This window comes from Parambassis ranga, chromosome 3 (genome assembly GCF_900634625.1).
Source record: "Parambassis ranga chromosome 3, fParRan2.1, whole genome shotgun sequence".
NCBI lineage: Eukaryota > Metazoa > Chordata > Actinopteri > Ambassidae > Parambassis > Parambassis ranga.
This window is the reverse complement of record NC_041024.1, coordinates 14,757,242-14,772,934: the sequence shown is the minus strand read 5'-3', so window position 1 is coordinate 14,772,934 and position 15,693 is coordinate 14,757,242. Positions and strand designations below refer to the sequence as shown.

Sequence of the window (15,693 nt, the reverse complement as noted above, 5' to 3'; positions counted from 1 at the left end):
CAGTCATTTTTAACAGCCTATCACAGAGATCCAACAGGACCACAGCCGTGCAGGCGCACTCAGACCACTGACCAGCTCAGCAACACTTCATAAAAGCAGCTCCATGTGCACTGACTCAGCCAAGTGCATGGAAACAACAAAGAAATTCAGCTTTGATCTATGCTGACAGACACTTAAGATGCTCCAGCACTCGGAACACTCACACATGTGTGCACCAACAACAAAGTTTATACCTTCTTTCTCACACAATCATAAGCTCATACACAACTCTGAACAACTCTGACACCTGTGGAGCTGTGCATAGAGGGAGCTCATCCAAAGTCTGCCTCAGTCCAGCACTGAGGACACATGTTCCAAATTGAGTGGAAGTCAAACAACATCTGATTGCTGCTCAGCCAGCGTCAGTCTGTCTGAGCCTCTGGTTTGTGGAAATTGTTGCGCTCACTGCTCTCCTCAGTCAAACCAACAGGTGGACAACAAATGCCTCACAAAAAAGACCCACCTGGCCTGGCTCAAAAACAGTGTCCAAGGCAGGGAGTGTAACTGTAATGTTAGAAATTAACGCTCCAAACTTTGTGGCAGATGTAAAAGGTATTTGGGGAGATAATTAGTATTAGAGCTACTGTCTGTATATGCTTTAGTGCAGCATATGACGGTTATTAAACTACACTGTAGGTAATGAGTCTGGCAGAAGCACATCTGTGTAAACTGACCGTAACCTTGACAGATAAATATTCATTATCAGCCTGCTAAGCTACCTGACCTGTGACCCACTCAATTCCTCTCTTTGGAGGCTATCAAGGAGCGGAGCTGCAGGCGGATATGGAGCCTAATGGAGAGTCTCTTTCTTTTTTTTAGCCATCTCCTCTCTTTGTCCTCTCTGTTTGATGTGGCTCATGTGCTTTTGAAGTGGTTATCAGGAAACATATGTGTGCAGTAACAACGTGGGGGAGGTCACACAGAAAACATTACAGGAATAATTAGGGTTAATTGAGATAGCACATTCGATTAATGAATTGAGCCAGTCTCTGTTAAAAGAACAGTGCTGTGTCTGACTATTATATCAAGTTAGCAGAGAGTAATAGAGTTGAGCTGGTTTGAGTTGGGTGAAGGGAACACTTCAATTCAAAAGGACTTTAAATATAATTTATTTAGCTTAAATTAAATTTCCTTAACCCTTAAACAACAAATTAATTCTTCAACAGTCTAATTTATTTAGAGGAGTACAAGGCATGTATGAAAAATTGTAATCATTAAAGTCAATGTAATACCTCCCTCATTTGTATAAATCTGTCTAATAATCTACACTGGTTATTATTACAAACTACAGAATAAACCTACTATTAATCTGACTTGTTTTTTTTGTGATGTTGATTGTGTGATCTGATTATATATCTTAGTGAAATCTATTACTGTATAATCTTGGTGATTTAACTGCCTTGTAGTTGAAGGCCACACACATTATAATTCTGTCTACCAATATAATAGGAAAATAAGTATGGAAGCCAGGATTCAATAAAGCATGTGCAGCTGTACCTCTGGGAACTAAAGCTTGTCAGGATTATCATTAACACTCTAGTACAGGGTTACATAACACAGATAACACTCCACTGTGTGCCTCTGACCTGAAGAAACAACAGGCAGTCCCAATGACTTATGTTTGGAGGAGATAAGGATCGGTGCCAAAGCACAATGTTCCTGACAGCTTTAACAATCAGTCATACATACATACACATACTCATACATTTAGACACACAATGATAACCTCTCCTTTAACAGTCTGTTTATGCAGATTCAGACCATAACATCTACCTTCATACCAACTGAAGGCACTGAAAACTATGGAAGAGTCATGTGATTGGGCAAAATATAGTGAGAAAAAAACATTTAGCAATAAAATAACATTTAGGAATGCAGCTAAAATATCAAATACCGGTGGCTAAGAACAAGATGCTGATATGGCCTTGCAGTAGATCATAATCATCATCGGTAAACTAAAGATGTCTGCCTGCTGCTTCACCTGATGTAGTCATAGTGAACTTCTCATCATGTTGCTGAACCCCATGCGTATAAGAGGAAAGGATAAGCAAAGGAGCAGAGAGTGATAAAGCAGAAAAAGGGAAGCTGATGTGTGAAGAAGGAGGTCAGGAGCTATCACCTGGGTGACCCCAGTATGACCTGACTTGTCATCCCCTTTGTAGAGGGCTAGAAAGAAGAAGGCAATGCTCAGACATTAAAATACATACTGCTATGTTTGCACATGGTGCATGGCTGTGCATGTGCATCTCTCTTAGTGTTTATGCTCTGAAACATCCATGTCTCTGTGTGTGAAATGCAGTGTCGGTCATATGGTTGTGTTCAGAGGACCCCCACAAGAATGGACACCTCCTCAGTCTTTAATGCCCCCTTCTGCGGTGTGAGATCATGTCTACACCAAAGATGTTGCCAACAGAACAGAGAAGCATGCACAAACTAATGTGAGTGTGTATATGTGCGTGAGAGTGTGCAGATGTATGCAAGCATGTGTGTGAAGCAGATGGGAGGAAAGAGAGAAATTAGAGAGGGGTAAAAGGAGAGTAGCGACAGAAAGTCTGCGAGAGCATGTGTGTCTGTGTGTGTGTTGGACTGAGGGGGCTGTGAGGGGTTAGGAGGAGGCAGAAAGGAGAGGAGAGGGGGAGTAGTGCGGTTAGGCATCCAGAGTCAGTGAACATTTTTCTGGCAGGCCTTCTCTGTGCTCCTGGCCGCTTGCCCAGCTCTGAAGCAAACTTAAACAAACTCCTGTTGCAGCCATCTGCTGGGCCCGCGGGATAAATCACAGCACTGCTCCGCTCTGTACTGCTCAGCCGCACCACTATCAGGTTACTGTGTTAGCGGCCTCACACACACACACGCACACAGTCACTGTTAGGCATGCAGGAACACATTACAGTCCTCCCTCTCATCCACACACATACACACACACACTGAGCTACGCGTCAGCCTGGAGCCAGGGCCTGCCATGGGGCTCACACCACCAGGAGAGGCCAGCAACATGTGGCCCTGCTAATACCACAGGGAGAGATGAAGAGGAGGGGGGAGAGGAGAGAAGAGAGGAAAAATGGGCAAAAATAGGAAAAGGGGGGTTTGGAGAAAGCAAGGATGAGGATGGCTGAGGTGATGGGGGACAGGAGAGAGAAGGAGAGAGATGGACAGAAGACACAGCTGGGAAAAGAAGAAAGAGAAAAACAGAGAGACAGAAGTAGACCTCTGACACCTAATTCGAGCCAAGTGCTATTTTTACAGCCCCCTGTAGAAGAGAGGAATATAAAAACATCTAGAACCCCTATGTCTGTGGGCTTTCATAACAACATAAGCATTTTATAATGGGGAAGATTTTGGAGGAGGAAACCCTTGGCTTCCACATCTCATTCTTGTATTCAATAAGGTATAACTCCCTTCGAACATTTTTAAGTCATGTTCAGTACTATAGTATTGTGCCACTAACACCTTGCCAGCAGATCTTGTAGCTGTACCCCAAGAAGCTCATTTTGACAGGTTCTATTGGTGAACCACTCTGGCTGTGGCCTTGAGGCTATGCTCTGCACATTGACTCTGTATATTGGTCCAGATTACACACAACTCTTGACCATTTGGGCAATGCCACTGACCAAACTGACAGGTTGTGTGTTAGCCTACTGCTAGCCTCATGGCCTCGGATTAGTTTTGGCATGCTTTCAGTAAGTCCTAGACATAACCAGCAGTGGTAAACAGCCCCATGAAATCTATATTAATACCATTTCAACAGTGTGAATGGCATACTTGGAAGGGACAGCAAGCAAAAAGCAGCAAATAAATAATGACAAGCCTACTGGAAGTATCTGTGGTATCTATCCGTCACACAGATGTAGAAACTATATCAGTTTATTTCTGACTCACAGCCTGGTCATGTCAGTGTGGTGGAAATTTAACCATGGAAACTATTCACAAAGTAGCTCCTGACTATGGACTGTGTGTGCGTTCATGTGTGTGTATCTGTCCATCCGTGGCCTTGCAGTTACAGTTTACATCACCTGTCTTTCTCAGCATGATGCTCTTGAATTACTAAAGCAACTACACCTCAGGCCAAACAGTATTAACATGTCACATACTGAACTACAGAGAATTTTCAAAACCAACAATTCTTATACCAAGTATATGACATCAGCCACCATTGTGCAGTCCCTCAAACCTGGAGATCTACTTTTGGCAAATGATGTAGAGACTCTGAATACTAAATGTGTCACGGCTACTGTATAGTCTGCATTCTTCCAGAGGCACCACAGTCTCTGGCTTCATGGGAGGCTCAGTCCAAATCTCCCTCTCTGTCTCCTTCTCCCCAGCTGTCCTGGAGCTGGCAGGACAAGCTGAGTATGTGAGAGACCAGGTGGCTGGACAGCATGGTGGCGGGGCAGTGGGGGTGGAAGATGTCAGGGACACAAACTTGGGGATGCTTGCAGGAGGAGGGGGTAATCTAAGAAGGGAAGGCCCTCTTCAGCCAAAATAAGCTCCCCCAAGACAACCAGTGATCTTCATCTCTCCTTTGGTTGGCTGACAGAACGAAGTGAGGCAGTCTAGCGGCTGGTTGGTCGGAGCCGGTTGTTGTCTGTATGCTGAGTGTGTGTGGTAAATTTAGTCCACTATGGAAGTCAGTGTAGGCCCCAACTGACATCTCCAGTTGTCCTGACAGCATGGTGAGGTTGAGTCTTCCCCTCTCTTCACTCCAATATTAGCTGGCTGAGCAGGAATAGAAGGGAAAGAGCACAGAACGAATCATATTTACAGACCTACAGCAACATTTGGGAGGTGTAAAAGACAAGTCAATGAAGCACTGAAAAGCAGTGAATAATATCCTGTCAGCTGAGAGCTATACATGTTAAATGTCTGGAGAAGGAAATAGGTCTGCTATTAGCTACTGTGCTGCTGCACATGCCAGTTGCATCCAGGTGCAGAACCGTACGCACACACACAGACACAGCTGTGGCACAATCCAGCTGCATTTGCCAGCACAAGAGCAAACACCTGTCAGTGCTCCCAACCACCTGGCAGACATACGTGTGCACAAGCACACACACTCACACACGCTTGCAGCTGTTCTGTATGTAAATGATGATAAAGATTACACCGTGTGTCTGTAAGTGCAAGTCTGTGAATGCATGCATTTAAACGCGACTGTGGGTGAATGTGTGTTACAGCCAGAGGGCAGCTGGCAGAGAGGGCTGAGCTATAGTTACATTACACTCTCTCCTCTATAATTACCACAGTCAAACCAGGTTTACTACTGTAAAGCCCAGACTCCTCGCTAGGACAGCATGACAGCCTTTACAACTTAACCACTCTTCCACAGCAGCCTCATGCCACACCAGGCCAGGCTCCAGTGTGACAGTAGAAGAGAATTTACTATAGAGTGCATGTACAGTAGAAAAGTCATCCATGACCCATGTGCTGTCAGAACCAGAAGGGTTCAGCTTCATAGCTTCATGCCATCTCTGTGGTCTCTCTCCAGCTCAGTCTTGTCATGACATCTTCTGCTGGCATATAAACATCGTAATGGACCTTTGGTACACTGCATCTACTATTTTACAACCAATCATATTTCAGGCATACTAAAATATTTGGTATATTATAGGTATCAGAATACAGCTATTGTCTTTGTGGCAATCTTCACTGTCAGAATGCTGACTATTCATCTGAAGCTGTGTCTTTAAACCCCCCACAGCATCAACAAACTGTGGATGCCTATAAATTAATTTTCCCCTTTAATTCCCAATAAAAATATTGAAAAAAAGGTTTTAACATCTTAATAGTCATTAGGCTGATCTAAAATCCCTTCTACAGAGACCTGTAGATAAAATAACTATATCCATGTCATATAGTCCAAAGAACCCTGCCTTACTGTGCAGATGCATGTCATTTACTAAAGGGTCTAGACCCAGGATATAGACCCAGGCTATAATGTACAAACACAGGAGAAAGAATTAAAAAAGACATTAAGATAAGCAGAACAATGAAACAGGCAAGTTTCCAGTGCACATACCCCACTTAAACCAGACTACGGGCCGCTCATCACACAAATGCACACGAATGTACGCTGACACTACTCCTACTCACATGACTTGGTTCTCACAGGACTCCAGCTTGATAGTTGACAACTAGTTTACTGGCTCATTGCATTCACATATTTTGGTGCCAAATGGGCACTGACAAAAACACTGCTGAAAACAGCTCACAGTGGGGACAGTAACCTTAACGTCTGCTTTTCACACTGTCCAGTTCATGGTTTTGGTCGTTACTTTTCGTGGAGGACCAGATGCCAGAATATTAAGAATAACCTATTAAAGCTGTGATAGCTGTCAGTAAAATAACATATACTTGCATAAAGAACGAACATGATGGCCTGGTTACAGGTGAAAGGTCAATTCAGCTCTTACACACTAATTCCTCTTCTATCAGCCTCTCAAGCTGCTACAGGTTAAGGATGTTTTTAAACATTGTTTAAACTAAGGTTTAGCCTTATGCCCAGGCAGTGCAGGCATTAAGAAAACTTTTAGGCTGAATTACAAGCCTCATCAACATTGAAGTTAAACAGCTAAGCAGGTGTGACACAATAGTATATTGTTTCTTTCCCTGCAATGCAACATATGACCCCTAGTGACCCTGTGCCTGAGTGCTGAGCCAGGTCCATATCCTCTCTCTGTTTGGCTCTGCATGGGTTAAAAGGTCAGCATCTCTTCATCTGTCAGCTAAAAACTCGGCAAACAGCACTCAGACTTCCAAAGGTCTGACACGTCACAGCAAACCATCAAAATCCAGCTTTCTTCTCAGCCCCTCAACATCACAAAAACATCAACAGAACACCCCAAAGCAGCTGTGCCACCCAGACATTGTCTCAGAGCACTCCTCTGAGTGCCGAGGTAGAAAGCAGTTGAGCAGAAAGAATAAGGCTGCTCAACAGCAAGGGGTTTAGAGCCCCTTCAAATGGTCTTATTTGCCATGTGTTAATTCATTTGGACCACTAACTGTCTGTATTTTAGCATAACAAGAGAAGCAGGCCTCATAAGCACTATATACACAATAACATTTTGCAGGAATTACAACCAGCTACACTTTTATGTTCATTAGCCTGAAGTTTCCAATTGTGCAACTCACACAGCAGATTCTCACCTGATGTCCATTGTTTTTAGTCATTGCAGGACAACCACTCTCCCTTACTTCCTGAAATGAAACTACATAAATAACTGATTCCTGACATGACAAACTAATAAGAAACATCATCAGAAGCTGACTGCCTGTTGCTGAAGCTTATCTGTTAGTTAATTATGAAGAACTTCCAAGGTGTTCAGAGAGGCTACAATGAGTCTGCAGGGGAGAATGAAAAGGCACAAATACAAACCAAACCTAGAAGCAAGAAAATATATTTATGGCTAATGCAATGACAAATACACAGTATTACAAGTACATTTGTATTCAAATAAGATAAAAGTCCAATTCTTATAAACAACTGTGAGCTGGTCCCATGACCTAACCTCACTGCCAGTTGTCCCAGTAGCTAACCACAGTACTGTAACAATAAATCCCCTGCAGCCTAAACAGCATTTTTCCCGACAGACCACCTAGCTAAAATATGTCTGTACGGACAGACACCTTAAATGTACACAAAAAACCCCAAAACAACCAAGTGAAAGGTCTGAACTAATGACAGCACAGCATGGGGGTTTGGGGATGAGCAAGGTTTATTGAAAAGAATGTATGTCATCCCTGAACAGACGGACATGCAAATGCATGCCTTCATACATCTGGAATGACCCACGCAGTCTCAAACCTCATCCATAGGGCATGGATGCATGCAGAAGGCCAGGTATGGCTAAGAGATAGCTATGACACAAGGTCTAGAGACAAGAACAGCACCTCAGAGGTATACTGTAGATTCAACTTCACATGGTCAAGACATAATAGGGAAGACATGAAACACTGGAACACCTCCATCTCATCTGCTCCATGCATGATCTCCCCATTCAGATATGGGCAAGAATGCAGCACTGAGTGAGGCTAGCGGGAAGAGAGTGATTAAAGCTTTGAAAGCTAAATCAAACCCACCTCCAGCAGCTTTGAAATTAAGCCCCTCAAATACCAGAGGATTCCCTGTGAAACGCAAGGCTGTCTGTCAGACTGCACCACTGAAACACAGCTGCAGACATTTTACACAACACATGCAATATGAATGGTTTTGACTAACCCCACACATGGTAAGGACACACTACCTCATATGCCTCAAATCTTTTTTAATACAATTCCCTTTCTGGGCAAAACATCCTGTGTGGAAAGCATATGATATATCCTATGATGAAAAATAAGAACGGACACTTCTGTTTTGTTCAGGCTGTAATTTAAATCCCATTACCTGCTCACCTTTTCTCAGCCTCCTCCACTCATTTTCTCTTCTCCCTCCTCCAATAATTCACTCACAGTAGACCCTTTCTCTATCTTTTCATCATCACCTCTACATCCGTAGAGTGAACTGTGTATTCACTTCTTTTTTTTTCCCCACCCTGCTATAAATCTTCTTTGGCGACACTGTCTGGATGCCGGCATGTTTTTCCTGTGACAGCAAACACCTCCTTTACAGGATATGGAGTTGTGCAGTGAGTGCACAGTCAATCTTTTATACTCATATGAAGATGAAAACATGAGCACATGTAGCACACATCCATCCTATATATACAGTGACAACATTATTTGACTTAGTGACGGAAACAAGTCTGCTCTTCCAGCAGGTCGGCAATACTTCTTTACTTGATACAGTCACTCAGCAGGGCATCTGCACAATAATCATCACATGTGCAAGTGCATCTGAGTACAGGAAGACTTTGTGCATTATGTATCTGCATTCAGTTATGTAGTATTTATTATCACCAGACTATTAATAATAGGCCACACCATAGACACACACACATACACTGACTCAGAGTTGGAGCAAGCCCCTAGAGACTGTTGGGTGAATTGCCATTTTTAACACTTCTGCATGCTTGACTGTAAGGGACAAACCATCTGTTCTTGTTCTTTTTTTTTATCTTTGTGTGGTAAACCACAAAATGCATGCCGAGTATCACATGCACATGAACCTTTTGAGAAAGGTTTGAAAGTCACTATCATTTGTTGTACTATACTTCCATAAAGAAGAGATCGATAGCTCACTGACAAATTACGCACTAATTGAAGGATACTGTATGGATTTCATAGCACAGATGTGTGTGGGTCCATAAAACGCCTTAAAGCTGTAATATATGTAGTATAGCTAAATTATACCTACAACCTCCTGGCCTCTGCTGCAATGAAGTTCTATCATTTAAAGCACAATGAAGTATTCTATCCCTCAATGAAGGCATTACTATGACAGTTGCAGGAAAAAAGTTCATCAGTGCTGAGCAAACTATTGTACTTTTATATTCAATTAAATGTAATGTATGTAAAAATTGTGGCATGTATGAAACCTGTAAAACCTGTAATTAGCCTCATTAACTGGCTAGCAGGTGAACAATTCAGAGTTATCACTGATGACAAGTGAAGAGCTGATAAAATCTTAGACTTCAAACCTGTGGTAACATTCAGCAATAACCTGCTCCTCTAAGCAGGTGACTGAGAATCTAAAAATGACGATAAAAGCAGACAAAGGCTATAAAAAGATATCAAAGCCTATCCGATGTACAATTTCCACTGTCTGAAATGTGAAGCAGTTGAGCATAACTGTTGTGGCGAGACGAGATGCCAAAAGTCTGTCAGAAAAAGAAACTACACCTCTGCTGGGCACAAAAGCTCTATATGACACCAAATAAATAAAGGTTTGGTGATGTGTAACACTGAAGACTTATCAGGATGAGACCTGTCTTACAACCTCGTCTAAAATATCAGTATCTGAAGTTAACATTGAGCCCTTGTCAAAATTTTTTGAGAGACCAGCTCTCTAAAAATCAATCAAAATATGTATTCGTCCAGGGGTGACCCAAAAGTGTCATAAAACTGCATGCAGTTTGCAAACTGCAAATCAGTGTTTTACTGAGAGTGCAAGTGAAGGATCTGCTGACCAGCCGCCCCTCACCAGTCACAGGCCGGTAGTCTATACTTACACACTCGTCAACGGTCATGTCCAACATACTGATTAAACACACAGAAGCAAAACAGAGAACATGATAATCACCCATCACTTGTGTTTATGGTCACATCTGTGTGTTTCTTTTAATGGCTTCAAGAATGCCATGTGGCAGATCTTGTTACATGTGCTAATTTATATCTCACCGAGCAGAAAATGAGGGCACTGCATGATCCCCCCACCTTTTTTTTTTTAAAGTGGCATATATGCACACCTATGTTTACTTGCAATAAACCGACCTAAATTCAAGTTGGGGACACATTTAAAAACTACAGTAGAATAGAATATTGCATGTGAGCATTAATGTTTCTACAGCCCCCTCCACACAGAGCACACATAGTGCTAAGGGGAACCAGATGGGCACTCCCTCCTGACAGCCCAAGTCCCAGTGATGACAGACCCTCTCAAGTGTACAGCATGACACTAGAGGACAAAGCACCTGTTTCCCCTGCCGCTCTTCTGCACCACCCCCTCCCCACAGAAACATGCGCTGGCACTCTCTCTGCCATGAAGTCACTGGCTCACTCAGGCCAAAACTGGCTGTGCCACCTGCAAACAGTCCTGGTCCAAAATGATCACCTGACACCCTGATCACCTCTCTCATGATCCCCCAGCCCTGGTGGGAAGAGAAGCCCCTTCCTTATTCACACTCTATATCAGGAGTATCCTTCACATATGATTGTTATGAGCTCATCTGAGGATGAACTCACATGTGAACGCACAGATACATGATGATAAAGATTAAAATAGTGATGGTGTTAGTTCACTTCTTTAAGGGACAGAGGGATTAATTAGGTGGACAGCTCCAGACAGCTGGTGTGTGAGTGTGCAACATATTGAGGTTGCTGAGTGTGAATGGCATTCACAGATGTTCTTCACATGTCCTGCATGGCTGGACAGTCAGTGTTTGTTTTCATGAAAGATCTGTTCACGGGGCCAGCTGGCTGTCCAAATGCTCCTAGAGGTCTTCATTTACACATCACCATTCTCATTCTCCCCGACCTGGTCCTCCTTCTATAGCTTCACAGACTGCAACTTTGCCATCCATTGACGATGTGTTGCAAGCATTGATTCTGTCATCAAATTTTTTTAACAGGAGGAAACAAATTTCATGTTTATGTTATGTTTAAAGAAAACAAAGCTGTGGCGACAGAAAAAAAAGAGGCTACAAAAAGGCAAGAAAGTGAGTGATGACAGAAAGACGAAGGAGCACCGTTCTCTGAGCCAGCCCATCTGGACCACCTATGCAAACATCTTCACTGACCAGAATTACTCATTACAACATGCAGAACTTTGTCATGAATATGAATAGACACTAGAATAATAACAAAACACAGCATGTCTTCAAACACACATTACTGCCAAATCATCCAAATACGGGAAGAATTGGAGCCACAGTGTGTTTACAAGACAGAATGTGGGGCTAGAGGAATAAACAACTTATGGAAGATCTCCGTCGTATGGCATAAAAATTCAAAAGTATCAGTAACTAATAACATTTTGCTTTTATAAAAAGCAGCATTCAATTTGATAAAAAAAAAAAAAGAAATACAGCATTGTGGACTCTGAGAGATTCTCACTGGGCTGACTTTGCAGGTAACCTGTGACAGAGTGATGAAGCTGACCTTTCTAGAGGAAATAAGCTCTAATTAAGAGCAAATTAAGTCAAAAGAAATACATTTCCTCATACACAAACCCAAACAAACTGCTCTGCCCTAGGTGAGATACACTCAGTCAGGCTTGCTCAAATAAACACACACACATACACAGCAAACACATGGTCATCAGATCCCCCATCGTCTTCCTCTGGTGTTTACAGAAGTACGTTTCGATGAAAATATTTGAGTCTCCAGCCATGCACAGGCAAACACTGAGTCATCAGCCCAGAACAGAATACAATACTGCAATAAGCACTTTAAGGATATTAACGCACCATGACCCCTTTATTGGATGGAGAGGTCAACTCAGGGCAAAAGCAGTCTGCACTGCCCTGTGGATTAAGGGAAGTTAACAGCTGACAGGAAGCTTTCAATTCCAAGCTTATGAATTAATTAAGTAAAAAAAAGTGATCAGAAGAATATAACCATGTTAAGTCACATAGAGTTGTTCTTACCTTATGTCTAGACTGTGGTGATGCTATTTCCGGGTCTTTCTTCTCCCTGTTTGATGCTCCAGGTCCACAACGAACCCTGTCCTGCTGCATGCTCTGTCCCACCTGCACCATTGCTTTACATTCCACACATGAGCCAATCACCAGCTTCCTATCATCATCCACCATGAGTGTGCTTGTGCTGCGAGGTGCATATAAGAACACAGGTAGTCGGGCCACAGTAACAGCGCACAGCCTGCCTTGCCTGCTTTGCTCCTGCCTGCAGAAGAAACACACAAATGTCTCACAGCTGTACTGGCGGGCCCACGGGGAGCTGGGTGGCTGTGGGTTGCCACTGGATAAGCCAGAGGTAGAAGGGGTGGAGGGACCCATGATTTTGCTCTCATGTTGTGCCCACTGAGCATGCAGATCATGGTAGCAAAGCTTACAGGCTGACACCAGCCCTGTGGTATCAACTGGCTTGGCACGGGGGGCAGGGGGGTGGACAGTGAGAAATGGAAAGAACGGCTCCCTCTCCCCACAGCGACCAGGTGGGTTGACATGCAGCTGATACTCTCCTCCTGCCACCAGTTCAGCTCCACACAGGTAACACACAGACATGGAACTGCTGGAGTGTGAGGCCCCTCCTGTCTGAGAATGGGACGGTCCAGATGTGTCTGTGGATATGGCTGCATGGTACCTGACCAGGAAGGAGCTGACAGAGGTGATGAGGTCTTCACTGAGGCTGAGTCGATAAGCACCCCAAATCTCCTCCAGGATAAAATGGCACTGAGGGCAGCAGTGTACGCGTCCATTTCTTACCCCCTGAGCATTAGGTGGACAAGGCAACATGTTAATAAAGGGAAAATACATCATGCCACGGGATTTGCCAACCCCAGCTTGTGCATAAGCTACTTTGATATCCTCTCCACACTCCTGGCCACAGAGGTAACAAGCCTCATGGGAGGTTTTAGGTTCAGGTAAGAACTCCACAGGCCCTGTAGGTATTCTTTTTTGTGAAGTAGACTGAGAATGATGAAGAGTGCTGGGAGTCTGGTTAAGGGGGACTACATACAGGCGCTGGAGGACAGGCACATCAGCCAGCTGGAAGCTCTGCCACTGCTGCAAAAGTGATGTGTGACAGCTGCCACAAACCAGGGTCGTACCTGCTGGACTGATAGGCACTGCCCCACGGGGAGCCGAGTGAAGCCACAGGAAGGGAAAGAATGGCTCGCCCTGTGTGCTCTCCTGTTTTTGGACACTGACTTTAAAACGGCCATCACGTCTGAGGCCAGTTCCACAGATATAGCACACACACTCCTCTGGACTAGCATGGTGCTGCAGTGGGCTCTTTCTTGTTGAAAAGTCTTTGGCAGGTTTAAGCCTAGTTGTGTAGCCTGTTTTGCCGTCATACATGTTCCTGTCATCATCACTTGTAATGTTAATCTCATCTTCATCAGAGTTGTCAGAGTTATTCTCTCTGGGAACAGTTATGTGGCATTTAGGGGTGCCAGCTGAGGACAGCGCAGCTTTGGAGCCACCCTCGCCTCTTCCTCGGTACAGCAGAGATGGATGTCTGGACGGAGCACAGCTGCTGTCGGCAACACGCTGGATCTGACGCGGCTCCACACGTCTGACATTCTCTTCTTCCACCCATCGCCTGTTGCGCATAATGACCCCGTTGTCTTGGACAGGTGTATCAGACAGGGGGTTGTCATAGAATCGTTGGGGGAATCTCTCTTGGGACTTTGCCAGAGATTCTGATGATTGACAGACATTATTTATAATTTTAGCACCGCGTCTTGCCGGCAGAACGCTCTCCGCTTTTGGCGATCCCTGTGTCCCGTAAACACCCACCGGGTAGCGCACTGAACGCTGTGAATCTGGGCTGTTTTTAATACTGATGACATTGTTTTTCCTGCTGCTGTCTCTTGATGATTTTCCAGATGCCCTCGGACACTTGTCCTTGCCAACACCGGCTCTGTCGACTAAATCCATCTCCTGGTCTGAAATGTTCTCATTTTCAGAAAAAGATGAGAAATCAGACTCTGCGCCCCCGTCGTAGTTCTGGCTGCTGACACTGATTCTCCTCTCCAGATCATATGATATATTCCACTCCTGTGGGACCCGCCGTGAGTCGCACTGGTAGGGTCGTTTCAACCAGTACATGCGCTTCTCAATTGGCGTCCTGCTCCGCTCGAAGGAGTTCCACTGCTCCGTCAGAAAGCAGTGGCATACAGCGCACACCAGCGCATGTCCATCCGGGCTCAGTTCAGACGCACCCGGTGCTGGCTCCTGATTTTGCAGAAACGGGAAAAAGGGAAGCCTGTCTTTCTGATATGTCACTTGCAGCCTTAATTCCTTCCCTGGTGTAACTCCACTTCCACATATAAAACAGTGAACTAGTCCCCCTAGTCCATTCCGATCAGCCCTCGACGTGTTGCCGGGCAATGGGCTGTCTTGACCGGGCATGGCTGCAGCCATGAGTCGGTGTTTCCGAGATAAGGGTGCCAGGTCCTGGTCACGGGGGGAGTTCATTGTTTTTAAACACCCAAGACTCGGCTACATGGCACAACGTCCACAGCTAAGTCATACTCGTGATAAACACTTTTTCTCCAAGTCAGGAAACCATGCAATCAATTTGTGTCCAAGTTACTCACTGAGTGATAAGATAGACGACAGTCCATTGAAACGACAGCGTGCAGCGAAGGCAGCAACGCGTTCACTGCTCACTGATTAAATTCACTGAAAACGTCCACAAAGCTGCACAGAGGTCCTTGTTAATTGAAGTCCGTGGTCCGCATGTTTGCACTGACACAGGATCACGGGTCGCCTCTGCAGCAAACTTTCCTGCCTGCGCTGAGCAACTTTGGCTGCTAACTCGCTCACACTGTACACAGCGCCATCCCCAATTCATGGGACCCGCTCTGACACCCCTAAGGAAACCTCCACCCCCTGCCAGCCCCCACTCATAATTTTTGCAGGGATTATGAGCACACACTCCTTCAGTAGCTGGCCATGCGTCAGAGTAGCGACCATGCACAGGATATCCAGTTAAACATGGAAGGGGGCGTGTGTTTTAAAAACAGTCCCCCATGGGTCTTCTTCACCTGCAAGCCAAACTTCAACAATCCTCTATCCTCCACGGAGAGCTGTGAGTGAGAAAAGTTTTTATGATACCACAAGATGACTTTTTGCATTTCAATGCAAAATGAGCACAGAATATTTTGATACGATAATAAAATCACAATGTGCTGCAGAGTGTGACGTCACTGAATCATTCACGTGATTTTTATGTAAAAAAAATCACGTAAGTTCCTAAAAAGTTTCTTAATTGGATGTATTGGTCACTTAAACAAAGACAAAAGTTTACATATCTAACATATAGCTACATTAGTTATTTGTTGGCAGCAAATGTGAATTATTATGTTTTTTTTTTATA

General features: G+C 44.3%; 1 protein-coding gene across 1 annotated transcript in view; it reads right to left on the bottom strand.

Annotated features, from left to right (window-relative positions):
• LOC114433882 (genetic suppressor element 1-like) overlaps positions 1 to 15,148 on the bottom strand; it is a 165,233-nt gene extending 150,085 nt beyond the window's left edge. Inside the window, exon 1 of the mRNA XM_028402643.1 lies at positions 12,276 to 15,148. Within this exon, the coding sequence (XP_028258444.1) occupies positions 12,276 to 14,789 (2,514 nt within the window). The 5' untranslated portion in view covers positions 14,790 to 15,148. The remainder of the gene's footprint in view (positions 1 to 12,275) is intronic.
• Positions 15,149 to 15,693: the final 545 nt, after the last annotated feature.